This window comes from Adiantum capillus-veneris, chromosome 18 (genome assembly GCF_014529385.1).
Source record: "Adiantum capillus-veneris isolate H3 chromosome 18, ASM1452938v2, whole genome shotgun sequence".
Lineage (NCBI taxonomy): Eukaryota > Viridiplantae > Streptophyta > Polypodiopsida > Polypodiales > Pteridaceae > Adiantum > Adiantum capillus-veneris.
Genome location: NC_140948.1, coordinates 85,617,986 through 85,634,153, shown reverse-complemented (window position 1 = coordinate 85,634,153; position 16,168 = coordinate 85,617,986). Strand labels below are relative to the sequence as shown.

The 16,168-nt window shown below is 42.5% G+C and overlaps 1 protein-coding gene across 1 annotated transcript in view; it reads right to left on the bottom strand.

The window, feature by feature from the left end:
* LOC147435969 (uncharacterized) overlaps positions 1–15,279 on the bottom strand; it is a 31,992-nt gene extending 16,713 nt beyond the window's left edge. The window contains exons 1-2 of the mRNA XM_086487813.1: positions 14,538–15,279; positions 13,021–14,456 (exon numbers count right to left, since the gene is read on the bottom strand). Coding sequence (XP_086343939.1) covers positions 13,021–14,022 — 1,002 coding nt within the window. The 5' untranslated portion in view covers positions 14,023–14,456; positions 14,538–15,279. The remainder of the gene's footprint in view (positions 1–13,020; positions 14,457–14,537) is intronic.
* Positions 15,280–16,168: the final 889 nt, after the last annotated feature.

The window sequence follows — 16,168 nt, the reverse complement described above, 5'->3', positions numbered from 1 at the left end:
TCTCTTTTCTTTTTGTCGATGTCCTTTGGTTTTTTTTACCTCTTTTATTTTTGGTGGGTGTGTATGGCGTGCGTGTGTATGTGAGGATTTATACTCGTGCGTGTAGACGTGCGTGCTATATATGTGAGTGTGCTCGTGAGTGCGTATATGTATGGGTGTATGTATGGTAAGGTGTGCGTGGGAACGGGGGTATAGGTTAAAGGATATATACATATATATATTTATTTATATATTATTTCTTCTATGTGGTGCATGCCACAGAGATGGCGTGAGGAGGTGTGTGTGAGTGAAGGGCGGGGGGGGGGGGGATGGTGTGTGTGTATGGGTGTGTGTGTGTGTGTGTGTGCATACGGCAAGGGTGTGTGTGTGGGTGTGTGGGTGTGATAGAGAGAGAGTGATCCTGTTGACTGGCTGCGCGCCTCTGACTAGCTGAGAGTGACAGAGAGGGAGATTGTTGAGATAGGCTCCCTGCGGGTGCAGTGCGATGAGAAAAAGAGAGAGGAAGAGGTTATGTGGAGGGACTGAATTGAGAGAGAGAGAGAGAGAGAGAGAGAGAGAGAGAGAGAGAGAGAGAGAGAGAGAGAGAGAGAGAGAGAGAGAGAGAGAGAGAGAGAGAGAGAGAGAGAGAGAGAGAGAGAGAGAGATTCCATGCCCGCCGGGCCGCTCACTCAGAGGGAGAGAGTGAGAGCTAACTGAAGGAGGGGAAGATAGGGGAGGATACGGCGGTGGTCCGCCGGTGGGAAGAAAACAAGAGGGGAGGGATAGGGGGGGGGAGAGTGAAGCCGAGGGGGTGTGGACGAGAGGGAAAAAAATAGGGGTGAGTTATGGCAGCCCATTGGGCTGGGATATGGACGAGCGGAGAGAGAGAGAGAGAGAGAGAGAGAGAGAGAGAGAGAGAGAGAGAGAGAGAGAGAGGAGAGAGAGAGAGAGAGAGAGAGAGAGAGAGAGAGAGAGAGAGAGAGAGAGAGAGAGAGAGAGAGAGAGAGAGAGAGATTGTGAATAAAGAAAGAGAGAGAGAGAATTTAAAAAATTGGCATCCCGCCAGGGAATAGTGGAAATGTTTTTTTTAATGCGTCCATTGCGCCGAGTGATGCAGCGGGCAGGGTAAGTCAGAGAGAGTGGGCTGGCGGAGCCGAGCAGTAGGAGAGAGAGGGCTTTGTCTTCTGGCGATAATGGAGAGATGTGGCCAAATTGGTGGCTCCCCGCCAGTGGTTAAGCCTAGAGGGGTGGTGAATGTTAAAGAATTATTTTTTTCCCCCCCCCCTTGGTAATATGCTCTCCCCTTCTTGGGGTTTCGTTCTCGCGATCGCGGTTTCAAAAACCGGTCGTCATTAGCCCTCCCGTCTGGCTGAAGGCATTCATGCTTCTAGCCCTACCTGTGATTCTTTAGTCGTGAAGTTGGAGGGTCCTCCCTCTTATGGAATATCCAGCATGAACTCTGGAGCAAACCTAAGGAAATACCTCTTTAGCCTCCATCCATTGACTCTAGTCTTGTGAATTGTCCCATCTACTTTCATCAGCTTATAGCTGCCATTGTCATAGCGCCTTTTGACAATGAATGGTCCTTCCCATCAGGGTTGAAATTTCTTGTCCTTCCTGGTGTCAAATTAGCTGTTGTATCTCAATACTAACATTCCTTTTTCCAGGCCCTTTTCCTTAAGCCCTTGATTGAAGGTGAGCCGCGTCGCTCTGTCTGCGTTGCATAGTGATTGATTGCATCTTCCCTATCTAGTTGTAGCATTTCCAGATCTAGGATGTGGTTGTAGAGATTTACAAATGGGCATTGTAATTGGCTAGCCATGACTCGTAAGCTTGCTATTTGTACCTCAATGGGCAGAATTGCCTCCTTTCCGTAAACTAGATGGAAAGGGGTGAAACCTAATGATGTTCGAAACGTCGCTCAGTAGGCCCATAGAGCAGCCATGAGATGTTTATCCTAGTCACCTATGTGGTTATTCACCTGCTTTGTGATGATTTTATAGATCATTCCGTTTACCTTTTCTACTAGGCCATTACACTGTGGATAGTATGGTGTGGAATGTCGGCGTGTAATGCCTAAAATTTTCATCACTTCTCCCACCAGATCGCCTCTGAAACCTGGTCCCCTCTCAGATATTGTCTCAAGAGGAGTGCCAAAACGACAACATATGTGCTCAAATATGAACTTTGCTACCTCTTGGACTATAATGCAGGTGGTGGATACTGCTTCCGCCCATCGGGTCATGTAGTCTATACCAACTAGAATTTATAGTTTACCTGATTGGGCCCTTGGTAGGGGACCGATTGAATCTATTCCCCATTTTTCAAATGGACCGTATGCGATGATAGGAGTCTGTGGTTCATAGTTAAGTGTGCAACCACTAGCCACTTGACAAGCCTTGCACGTTTTACACCAATGATGCGCATCCTTGTTCAGACTAGGCCAAGAGTATCCTACCTGTAGAATCTTCCTACTAGTGATATCTAACACAAAATGACCACCGCAGATACCATCATGGCAACTTGAAATTACCTATGTGATCTCATTGGAGGTTGGTACTCGCCTGAGAATCTGATCCTTGCCTTTACAATAGAAGTGGTCTCTTACAAGGCGGTATCTTGTAGCCTTCCTTACCAGCCACTGTTTCTGGCCCCTAGTGTACCCTTTACATTCTCCCGTGTCTAGAAATCTAATAATATCAGGCATAGCATCACTACCTTGGAAGAGGGGTAGTTTTCGTTTGATTGCTCCTATGGGAACGTCTTGTATTCTTTCCTTGGCTAGAGCATCTGCCTCCTGATTTTCTGTCTTGGGGACATGAAATAATTGCACTGCTTTGAACTTCCTTAAAAGATCCTTAACTTGGCGTAGTTGACCAAGTAAAACTTGACTTTTACAAACCGAATTGCCCTTTATCTACTTTATCAAAAGCATAGCATCGCCAAACACATTTAGACGCTGAATCCCTTGCAAAATACATTGTTCTAACCCAAGAATTCAAATTTCATACTCAGCTTCATTGTTGGAGTGGGAGTGTAATAGTTGTCCGATGGAGAATACCCTTTCCTTTTGCTCATTCAAAATGACGATGCCAACTGCACACTGGTCCACTGTTCTCTTATATTCTCTGTCAAACGAAAGAGAGTGAGCTCTTTCTAGTTTAGGACTTTCTACCATTGATGTCTCTTCTTTTGCTTCCGTGTTGACCTTCATCTTCTTCTCATAGTGGCGATGAGTAAGAATACCCGCTAAACTAGCCCTGGTGGATTTTTGTACTTGCATGGTGTAGTCAAACTCTTGTAACCTAACTAGCCATTTAGAGATCCTAGATGAGACATCCATGTGTCGCATTACATATGGAAAAGCCTCCTCTATTGTCAGAATCACAAAGGGTCTAGGCAGTAGATAGCAACATTGATGACCAAGTGCATAAACTCAAGTACTTGTTACGTTTTTTTGGATGCAATGTCAGTATGTGTATCCTCTCCAAAAATTGAGTCAACGAGTTCAAGGGTTTGAGTGGAATGAAGATATGCAAGAGTCTTTTGAAGGTATCATGGAGGTATTGTGTGCTTTAACAATAGTGATTCCTCTTGACTTGCAATTGATTTTCTATGCATTTATTAGTGTGGGATCAGTAGCTTTTGGGTCGGTTCTCTTAGAAAAGCAGGGAAGGAACTTCAAACCAGTCTATCTTGAGAGCAAGATGAATAATGTAAGTGAGTTCTCCTGTAATAGTGGGTCTTTTCCTAGGTTCTTGCTTGTCGCAGGCTCAAAACCTATCTGTTGCCCCAAAAGTTCTATGTGCTCACCACATCAAATCTTTTTCCAGATGTAGTACAACATTTGAAAGCCTAGCAAGCGCATCTAAAGGGGACTTTAGAGCTTCAAGAGTTTACTTTTTTTTTTTTGGCTTGCATATAAAGCATAGCCAAGCATATCAAAATGCTGGAATTCAATGATATCCACAAGGTGAATCAAGCCAAAGGGTTTATGGACAAAGACAACCTCTCAACATATAAACACAAAGGTAAAGACGGTGCAATAACCAACACCCTCGTTACTAGGCTTCTTAAAGACTAACATGGTGTTGAAAGGCAACAAGTTTAATGGATCCATTTTCCACACCTGGAAAATTAAAGTAAAAGGCTATCTTATGCGGAAAAATTTATGGAGTGTCGTGAAGCCGTTGTCCCCACTTATGAAGCAGGGACATCGACTAAGTTACCAAGGCATTTCTGCCCGAGCAACAATGCAAGCTTTTCTTTTTGAGTCATCCTCTTCTTTGCTTTCTTATCCGCTTGCATTGTACCTATTAGGAAAATACAACTCGTATCTAGAAAATTTCACAAATTTTGCTCTGAAATGCGTTGTGTCTGAATTGTTGGCAAATGATGTCCATTTTACTTCAAAACATTTTTGGGGCATGCATAGATACATAAAAACATGTAAAGATTAAAACCATTCAATCCAGGTAAAATTTGCAACCAAAGTAAAAAATCATGATTATTTATAGTGGGGAAAGTTTTCCAATTTTTTGCATTTTTCCTTCGCAGGCTTGAAAAGTATGTGATTTAGATACTCTGAGTGAAGTGTGGGCTCATTTGAGTGCATAGGATGGAAATGGTGTCAGATTTAGGCTTCAAACTCTGAAACAGTAGATATGAAGGAACTTTGGGTTTTTGTGATACAAATATGGTTAAACTTGATTACTGGGCTTGTCACATCATGTACTTTGGTCCCATAAGGTCAAAGTTGAAATTTGAACTCATTTTGATAAAAAAGTAAATAATAGCAATTCTTAACTTTTTCATCAAATTGGACATTTTTTATTGCAAGCTGGTTCTAGACATGCTATAGACCCTTTGTGTGAGATATGGGATGATTCGGATCAAAAAATGTGACAAATAACTCAAAATGTGGACAAAGGAATCTTTAGTGCATTTTTTGGAAAAATCTGAATTTTTCTTAACCTTTTGGGCTCAAATTTGACATCTGGCATGAGATAGATGTGTACAAGTGATAGCTGAAGCAAAACAATGATTCTGAAGCCAGTTATGCACAAAATTAAATAATCGCGATTATTAACAACAATCATATTTTTTGTTTGAAAAGATAATTTCATGACCTACACATTTTCATTACATCTAAAACAAGTCCTAAAATGAGTTCGGCAAGATTTGGTCGTGCCGGCATCACTTCGTGCTCTTCTCTACTTTGAAATGAACAATTTTTGTTACTACTTGGTGTGTAGAGTTGTTTGGTTACTTTTGAAGCCATGGACTTGTCCGCTACATAGTCCTCATGTTGCTCATCCAGTTTGGGCTCATTTGGAGTCAGTTTGACTTCATATGTCAAATTCGACGCTTTGTAGTCTTTGAGTTGTTTCCTACTATTTGAGAGCTTGCCTTGAGTTTTTCCTTGAAACCATCTAGGTACATTGTGTATAGACCTTGTCTATAAGCTGCCCGTTGTCAAGAAGTGCGCAGTGCGACTAGGAAAGCGTCGGGCCTCTGACTGTGAGGATTCGTAGAAAAATTAAGCAAGGCATAGACGATCTGAAGCCAAAAACACACAAAAAAAGAAAATAACTCCAGCCATGAAAGCTCCACTTTGAAAAATAACCAATACTAACTCAAAACTCTTGTGTGTGTGAAGATTAGGTGTAGCCTCGCTCCCAATTGCACAGATGCAGTGCTCATTCGACCTGTTAAAAACCCTAAATTTACGCTTCGATTCTTCATCGTGACCATTTCATGGAAGCTTCAGTACTTCATTGGAGAAGCCCAAGTAGTTATTTGAGGAGGGGAAACCCTAATTGGAGGCCTCACAACCTCAACCATGTAGTGAAAGCAGCATGGGACTGCACTAGCACCCTGTAATGGAATGGCTGTATCTTCTTGATCATGTGCCCAAATGAGCTCATTCTTGGCTCTAAAAATTCCCACACAACTTGAGCAACAACGCCAACATCGTTTATGTGGAATTTTGACCTATTTTGAGTATTTTTAAGGCTATTTTTGACCATTTTTAGCCCAAAAATGTCACTTTTTGATCGTAAAAAGCCCAAACGAGCTGGGAAAAATCCCTAAAATTGTTGAAAAATCTCATTGGGCTCAAATTTCATGTTGAACATCATTTTCCCACTTGGTAAGCACTTTGGATACGTCTTTTACGTCAGGGCACGAAACCTGCTATTTTTGGCCGAGATTGTCCGCATTGAGCTTTCTAGGCAAAACGAGCGTGCCACTTCGAAACACTTGACATTTGTACATTCCTAAAGCAAATTAGGAATATATTTATGTGTAAAATCATTCCATGGTTCCACGTGCTAGGCCTCGCCCGCCCGGCAAGGTATGTACACGAATGCAACCGTGACATCCATTTTCGCATATATCACACTATGTACATTGTAGCATTTCATCCCACACATCATAAACATTAAGAGTGAGGTAGATACTTTAATTTCAAATTATGAACGTGCCATCGCACGACATCCAACCCGTCTAAACCTGCACATCCTCCGGCATGTGCCACATATATCTTTTGCAGGTTCAGTCTTCATTTAAGTCAACATACATGTCAATTTCATCATTGCTTGCAACAAAATATAATGCATCATCCTCTTGTTCTTCATCCACATCCATACCATTTTCATCAGAGCCTTCATTTTGACCTTCCTGTGAATCAAAGGGATCTGTATCACCTCTTCTTTTGAATAACTTGATTCTTTTGCCTGCAATGGGAATCTTCATTTTTGTCCGATCTAATTCATGCAAGGTATAAGTTGCATTCCCATGTACATGCTGAACCACATAAGGACCAAACCATCTCTTTGAAAGCTTTCTTATTGTTGAATGTTGGTTGTCAAAACTGCTGTCATACACCAACATCCAATCACCTTCCTCAATAGCTTTAGGTGTGAGCCTATGCCTCTTATCAAATCTGTCCTTATTCTTTAACCTTGCATCTTTCAATCGTGCTAGTGCAATCTCAATATCTTGGGGCCTTCTTTCTAACTGTTGTATGCGCAAAGAAAGAAGGTCTTTGCTACTCACTCCATCTTCCCAAGGTAATACATTCCATGTAGGAATTAGATCCTCAATTGGCATTATAGGTTTCTGACCATGCATCAACTCAAAAGCCATATAACCAGTAACCAAGCTATGAGGTGTACGATCAGCCCATAAAGTATAAGGCAACAACCTAGGCCACTCTCCCATTTTACCTTTGCAAGCCTTAGCTAAAGCTTTAATGATAGGAGGATGCCCACGCTCTGATTTTCCATTTCCCTCAGGATTATATACAGTAGTGAGAGCAAGTTTAATGCCCAACCTAGAGAAAAACTCCCTTGCTTTGTCAGCATCCAACTCACCCCTATCCACTGTTATTTTCCCAACATAGCCATAACAGCTAATTACATCATCCAAGAGGAACTTACATATCCCTTCTGTGCTTTTCGTTCTTAGAGCACGACCTTCAACTTGGTTGGTTAAATCTTCCCGTGCAAGCACTATGTATCCCATTTGCCATAAGCCCAATGGCATTGTAACCAGATCTACTACCCACTTGTAATACATGACCAAAGGGTAAGTAGGTGTAATAGGACTAAATTTTGAAGTTCTTAAAGTCAAAAAGAATATAGTAGGACATATCTTTCATTTAGCACGATTTGAAAGATTGTTGAATAGTCTATTAAATAGAGCTTATATGAATGAGTTTGAGATATTAAGAGAGAATATATATTCTTTTTTTAAAACTAATACACTAAACATGTATTTGATAAAGATTAATGAATAAGAGATAGTCTGTCTATAAACAGTAAAATAAAGATTTTTATTAATATGAGTGTTTTATATTTATGTGTTATAGCTCAAAATGCATGGGTAAGCTTAAAATAACTTGAAAAAGTAGTGGAGACCCAAAAATAGAGGTTTTAGGAGTCACAACCTAAAAGTTTCGTTTTCAGCCAAAGAAAGACGTTTTTCGCAATTCTGTTTGTGCTGTCTTGTAGACCAAAGCTATTCCCGTCGTTTTGAGTACCTGGACTGCTCTGTTCTGAGTTCGTTTGTAAAAGTTATGATAAAAACAAATAGAAGGCAGCAGCAGTGTAGTATACACAGGGACAGATGGACATACAACATCATACAACTCTCCCTGCTATCAACCAAGAAGTGGATTTGTTTCTTCATAGTAGACTATTGCAATTGAGATTATGAAGGTATATAATTATGTTTTTTTACTTTGATTATCATGTTGAATTGGTTGCACGAGTATGTTCTTTTGGCTATTTTGTAAGCGATATTGAAATCAATGTGTGAAACAGGATCTGTGCAAAGTGTCATGATATAAATCTAACCTTTACGGATCGCTTAGCGATCATGTTCTTATCTTATTCTCGCAGGTATACTTGGTGCAAAAATGGTACAGGCTTTTTGAGGAAAAGAAAGATAAAAGCACGACGGGTGGTGCGTTTGGGGATCATTCACAGATCTCCTCTTCTGCGAGTGCGAGTGCGAGTGCGAGTGAGACGCTGCATGCAAGCGGACTGAAGCTTGGGGGTAGTCGGGAGGTTCGAGCTCCGTACAACGGAGTGCGCCCATATTCAATTGCTCCTCTGTTGTATCAAAAGTCTACAAAGATCCATCAATAAAAAGATCTCTTTCTCTACCTTTTGCTGTCTATCTCTATTCTTCCGTTCCTGTACATTTGAATACATTTGACAGGTTTCACATGACTCCACAAAGTGAGATACATCTTTATACATACCTTTCCACCAATACTTCTCTTTCATTTTAGTAAAGGTGGCCCATACACCTCTATGTCCAGCATAAAGACTCTCATGAAACTTTTTCATAAGCTCATTTTGAGCGTCCTTATCATTCACGACTCTCATTGGCATTCCATTTCTTTGTTTTGGACGCTTCCATAAGTACCCATCTTTCAAAAAGTATCCGTAGGCCTTTCTCCGTATTCTTTTGAACTCTTGATCAATCACCCCTTCTTGCCTTGTCAAAGTGCTCAGATAGCGTCCAATGAGCAACCAATCACCTTGATATAGGTCCTCTGCAAATGACTCAAGTGCATTTGACAGACAAACATGATCGCCCTTGGCATGAGAGATACTATAGAACTGTGTGCCTACATCATTGCCCTCGACAACCATGTCTTCTTCTTTTTCATACCTTGCTCTTGAAAGCATATCTGCAACTGGATTATCTTTCCCTGCAATATGCTTGAATTCTGGGTTCAAGGACTTTATGTAGGCAATCCATCTCAACATAGCAATGTCAGGAGTTGAGCAACTTGTTATCATTCCAAGAAGGGGTAGACAATCAGTCTCCGCTATTACATTTTCTCCTATCAAATACTCTTTGTCACATTTCAACGCTGTGACTACTCCCCATAACTCTCTTTTTACCTGTGGATAGTTGCATTGACGAGCACTTAGTACTTTTGCTCAAAACCTCACCACATATCGCTTGCCATCATTATCATCTTGCCCAATCGCCCATCCAATCCCTGTGGGGCTAGTATCCACTGTCACAATTACATATCTTCCACATTCATAGTTTGCTTTTCTCAAAGTTGGAGACATAAGCAGCAACTTGTTTAATTTCCTCATGGCATGGGTATGCATTTCTTCCCATTGAAACTTTTTGTTCTTTCTCAAAAGCTGAATCAAAGGCTCTGCTACATGTGCATAATGCGGAATCCAGATAACATAAAACACGCATGCACCCCAGAACCTTCGAACCTCAATGACATTTATACATTTCTCTTTCATTCTCTGGATTACGTCAATCTTTGCAGGACAAGGCCTTCTACCATATGGCCCACACATATGTCCCACAATAAGAACTTCATTCACACCAAACATTGACTTTTGGCCAGACAAGGTAAGGTTCACCTCTTCCAACCTTGACAAGATATTATCACAATCATTGATATGGGTTGTCACATACTTTCGGCACCCCCTCGAGTCTAGAGCCACATATTTATCACTTACATCACATCCTTTGATTGGCACATCATCAAGGAAAGGCATTGTAGTTTGAGGTATGAAGTCACGTAGGACTTTCTTCATACCATTCACCATATGTGCAACTGAATTAGTTGCCCCCCGAGGTAAGGTGCACATCCTTACTAAACCCAAGGGTGTCCTCATGGTAGTCAAGTCCCTGCTTGGAACTGATCATACCTTGAGTACAAATCTCCCATAGAATATATTGCCCTTCATGCAAATGCCTCTGCAAACTCATTGACAATTGGCCCTATACCCACATTTCTGATTGTCACCTTATTTACAGGTTGCATATCCTGAATAAAGCGTAAAGAACCATTTTTCTTCGGAACTATGAACCACCTGTTTGAATACGGAGCACAAGAAGGCTCCAAGACACCCACCTTGATCTTTTCATTCAGCAACTCAATGAGTTTTGGCAAATGAGCCTTTGGAACAGGAATAGGTCTCAAGTTCCAAGGTACATGAGGGATAGTGAAGATCACCATAGGAGCAACGATGGATGGATCAACACACCCTATCTCATAAAGCTCAAATGCAAAAGCTTTTCCGTGTTTGGCAAGCATGTCTTCAAAGCATATCTTTTCAGCTTTTGTCAAACTCTCCGTACAACCAACCTGTAACTCCTTCAAAGAATCCTTTGTGAACTTGTGTCCAATCTTGCTTGGGTCACGAAGGCTAGGTTGCAAAGCAGCTTGTTACATCTTATTTGTGTAGTCTTTTGGTAGAGGTAATGCCACTGGTTTCACTTTCTTTGCCACAGACTTATACTTAGTCTCCACTCGTACATCAATACTTTGAGTATTTTTGAAATCCTCAATGGCCATATACATTTCTATTCAGCATACTTTCACAACCTCACTTCCCATATGCAAATTGCAATCCATAAAGACTCCAAATCTTGCATAGTATCCACAAAAGAACACTGATAATCAAACACACCTGCAATGCATTCTTCATCTTCTAGCAAACCATTCACCTTCAAGCGTTGAGGCGGTCCAGGGCGAGCAACAAGAAGAGCGGCCTCTAAACACCCTTCGAGGCTCCCGTGCTGCTCAATTGGGGTTGGGGCAAGCACAATCAGAAACAACAACAACCCACAGCCAGAAACCAAACAAGAAAATGGGCACCAGCTAGTTGTAGATGCGAACTAGGGCGCACGTGATATCTCCTTGTACTCAAACGCACAAAGAGAGGGGAATGCATGATATCCACACACACCAAACACAAACATTCACCACGCCAGAGAGAGGTAAAGAGCACAAATCAACTTGAGCAACTCAGTCTTAGCCTTAAAGACTAGATGCACACAAAGCTTGATGAGAAATAGAGAGACAACACAAAACTTGACCTTGTTGTCAATACACAAATTGTCTTAGGGTCACGGGAGCCCTCTCACCGAGCACCCTCTTACAATTTACCTTTTAGGCAAACAATTCAACAAGCCCTCAAACCACCAAGCATGAAATGGCACAACAAACTTCAAGGACAATATACCTTCAACCACCTGATGAGCCAACTTATCAAGTCAATTTGGAGAGAAGAGTCGTAGTTGCAGCATACAATTGCACCCAAAACTATGAATCTTATTTATGGACAAGAGTAGGTTACAAGTGTGATTGTAGAGTATAGTATCACTCCACTCCTCTAGATGGCATAACTAACTTCAAGCTTCTCCATGCACCTATGTGTAGTGATGGAATAGAGCACTCACAATGCACACACTCTACACAACTAGGCTTGAAGAGTGGTGTGTTATGTGTTGAGAATGGTGTGGTGTAGTGTGATCATGTGATGATTTACAAGGGAGAGAAGGGCTCTATTTATAGGTTTTAGAAGCCCCGATTAGGATTAGGCCTAATCAAGTTTATTTGAAGGAATAAAAGATTATGCATATTTTTATTTTTTTAATGAGGGTGGGTCTGTCTTGTCCTTTGAGTCACATGGATGTGGGCTCAAGCACTACAAGAGGTTATGTGCTCTTGTGACGCTCTTAGCGACGGAAATACACTGGGTTTTTATAACCCCCGGCGTCGCTATAAGCGTCGCTAAAAGCGTCGCTACGAGAGCGTCGCTATATGCGTCGCTATAGGCGTCGCTATAGGCGTCGCTATAGGCGTCGCTATATAGCGACGCTTATAGCGACGCTTGTAGCGACGCTTATAGCGACGCTCTCACAGAAGAGTATAGCGACGCATATAGCGACGCTACAGAGCCATAAATAGCGACGCTTATAGCAACGCCTGAGAGAACATTTTTTTGGTGGCAGGGCATTGAATGCCCTGCCACCCATCAACCATATTGTACTTGATTCACTTTTTAAAAAAAGTGCAAAGGTAAATAATAGACCCAAAATAGTCACCCACAAGACGCATTGTTTGCAAAATTGACAATTGTACACATCATAGACAAACTGAATTGATTGGCAAATGTAATAATGACAATTGTACAACATCATAGGCATAAAGAATTGATTGGCAAAAGGAATTGCGGTGACAAATGTAATAATATACATGGTTCAAAAAGACGTATAAAATCCGTCTCATGATACATAAGCTATGAGAAACCCTAAACTAATGCTATCTAGCTACGGCTAAACTGACGTCGTCTAATCAGACGTCTCATCGCGTCCAAGCGGCGTATTTGTCGGATTCTGCAAAAAAAGACAATAAGACAGTTTTCAGTAAGTATAAACATATAACGACATTTATAAAACAATACAAAAAATAAAAAAGAGTAAACCCTAATACTAACCATGCCGCCGCGAGAACTGAGAATGTCCATCAGGGCGTTTAAGCCCTTCCTGCCTGCGTACTCGCGCTCGTACGGTGTGGGATCACGTCCTGTCATCGACCACTGTCAAAACATACAAAGATTTCATTATGTTAGAACTAAAAAACTCATAAACCCTAAACTATCGAACATGCATAAAGAGCAATGTGAAAAGACTTACAAAATCGGCCTCAAATGATGCCCATCCACCGCTCCCCAAGTGGTGCGAGCTCCCTGCCTCTACTCGCGCTCTGGCTGCATCTTTTTGTTGCTTCCACTTGTCGGGATTCTCGCGCGCTGCTTTCTTCGCATTCTTCCAATCTTCTTTGGCCAGCCAATCTGGCCTATTCCACCCATTCTTGATTGCTTTTTGCACTTCGGAACGCTTGTGTTTGCAGTATTCGCGCATTCGAATCTTCATCAGGTCTTCATTGAAGCGCTGATCCCGTGTTGGAACGGGAAACTCATCATGAAGTATGCTGATGACTCTGTTTTTTAAATCACTTGGTACTTCACTCCATTTGTTTAGTATATAGTGTCTAAACAGCTGAGAGCAAAGACCACGCATGCGCGAGATCACCTTCTTGCCGTCATCATCCATGATGATGCCGCCGCTGATGTCGACGGAGTAAGGCAAGCCCTCTGGCCGGTGACGCGTGAACCTGGGTGTCCCGGCAGGGGTCTCTAGCGGCGTGTCGATGGGGGTACGGACGTCAGGTGTCTCCACCGGCGTCTGGGCCCCGAAGCGAGGAGTGTCGAGTGGGGTGGCTCCTGGCGGAGTAGGTAGAGGTGTGTAGCTTCTAGGAACAGTCAGCCGTGCAAAACCTGGCGTAGACGGCGATGCTGTGGCTGGTGTGGGGGCGGGCAAAGAAGGGGAGGGTAAAGAGCCTCGTCGAACACGAGGCGGTGTGGAGGCATCGGTGGCGGAATCCCCACAACAACCGCCACCGCCACCACTAGAGCGCCGGTGTCTAGAAGAGTGTGACGCTCGTCTCGTCGACGCCGAAGCTTCGGAGCGCGCCGAATGCTCCGAAAGAGAGGGAGATGCGGATGGTGTAGGAACGCGCGATGATGCGCCAGAGCGATGACGCTCCACGTACCACTGTCTCTGCTGCGGTGACAAAGAAGAAAGAAACTCCTCATCATCCATACCTGCATTAAACACACGAATATTTAAACTTAATATTGAATGAATAGAGTAGACAATGACGCAAATACCATTAAATACAATGACGTAATGACGCATATAAATACAATGACGCAATGAATCGAGTGGTAGAAGAGGCAAGTCGAAAACTCAGAATTTTCAATCAAAAGAGCTAGAGCTTTTACAGCACGGAGCAAAATTGTTCAAATACAATATTTGTGGCTTTAAGAGATCTCTCTCTCATCCTCGCATAACTCGGCATAACTTCCTATATCTATATAGAGCTCTCCGTTTAAACACATATCCTCTGTTTCATTTTGTAGCTCCTCTGCATGCACCCCATATAGAGCAGTAGCATCTTGATGCTCGTCTGGCACCACCGCAGCGGCTTCTGATTGAGCATCTTCTCTGATCTCCTCCATTGATGTCGTTGTGATTGGCACATGGTAGCCTTCATACGTCCTTGCACTACGAGGGGCTACCTCTATGACGTACCACCAGTTTGATGTAGACTTTGTAGGATGAAATACTACCTGCCAGAGCCACATAACTTACATAAGAGCTTTCAAGCACATAACTTGTAAAAGGGGGATGTTAACTATTTATATACTTACTTGTTCACAATGCTCGGGTAGTACGAAAGTGTCTCTTAGGTCAGTCCATTTCTTAGTAGAATCCACCTCAAGAAAACCAGACTCTCCTCTACGCACAGTAGCGTTTCGACCCTCCATGATTATCTTGAACCATTGCACGTCGAACAAGTCGACAAAAAATCCTCTGTAATCGATCCTCAAAATCTCTTGCAGCGTGCCGAAGTAAGTGAGTTCCGCCACCACGGGATCTGCATCAGAGGAACGTCGTCGACTAGACTGTTCAAATTTTGCCATGATTCCACAATCTTGAGTAAAACGCTTTTTGTCGATTCGTTCCACCCTAAAATGTCGACCTTTACACCATGCTGCTGTGTATGACTTATACTACAACGAACAAAGATTATGAGTGGCCGTTCAAACGTTTATAAATAAAGTCACTTGCTAGTCGTACATTGCAAACTTACCTTGGTCGCGCAACCCCGAGAGTACTCCCACTCTTCTTCAGTCACTTCGTCACCGCATTGTTGTGCGCTTTTCAATTGGTTGTGCAACCATCTTAAGCTCATGAAGGTTGGTAGGCTCTCCAGAACCGCTGGATAGTGCATCGGTGGTCGTCTTCCCCGTCTCCACTCGATTCGTGCCCTTTGTCGCTCTTGCTTTGCATCCTCATATTGTGAAATCCACTTTTGCATCACTGGATTGTGAAGCATGCAAAATCGGTTGATTTTAGCCTCTAGATCTTCCGTCATCTTCTTCTCAACACCGAGATTGCACATGACAATCCCAGATATGCGCTCATCATCTATGGTTCGCCATAGCGTATCCCGGGATTTATCAAATCCGTCTAACCACTCTCCAATGTACACTAGGGACTCTGATACCAACCAACCTTCTGCCATGCTACCCTCCGGACGTGCCTTTTGACGCACATATCCCTTAAGCGTTTTCATGAAACGCTCTAAGAAGAACATCCATCTGGAATGAACTGTGCCAGCTATTTCCACCTCATCAACTATGTGAATAAGAAGATGCACCTGAATGGTTAGCATTGTAGTAGGAAAATGTTTCTCAAACATGCACACAAGCTCCGCAGCATTTAGTTTGGCGAATGGTATGGAGTCTACGTCGATCTCCTTTTGTGAGATCCATTGCACCAGCTTTGCAAGTTTGTAGATTGTGTTACGGATGTCGAGAGACAAACATCCCTCAATGGCAACCGGTAAAATAAACTGTAAAGTATGTGCAGCAATGATATTAAAGTCCACATTTTATGCAATGATATTAAAGTCCACTATGAACGTACCTGACACATTTTATGCCAATCGTGTGACTTCAAACCGGTAAGCTTTCCTTCTTTAGTAAAACACGTTCGGAGCGAGTGCATTACGCCAGTGGGGGTCCGCAAAGATCGAATGGCCTCTTTTACTTTGCGTTCTTGGGCTCTTGTGAAAATCCATGGTGCTTTAGGAAGTTTTATCGATCCATCAGACGCTGTTTGCGGCCAATATTGCTCCATACGATCCACATTTCTAAGGTCAACTCTGGCTCCCAAAGTATCTTTCTTGCCGGTCAAATGGTCCCATAGTAGATTACCCACATTCTTGAATATGTGCATTGGATCGAGCAAGTGATTGATCACGAGTCGAGGCCAG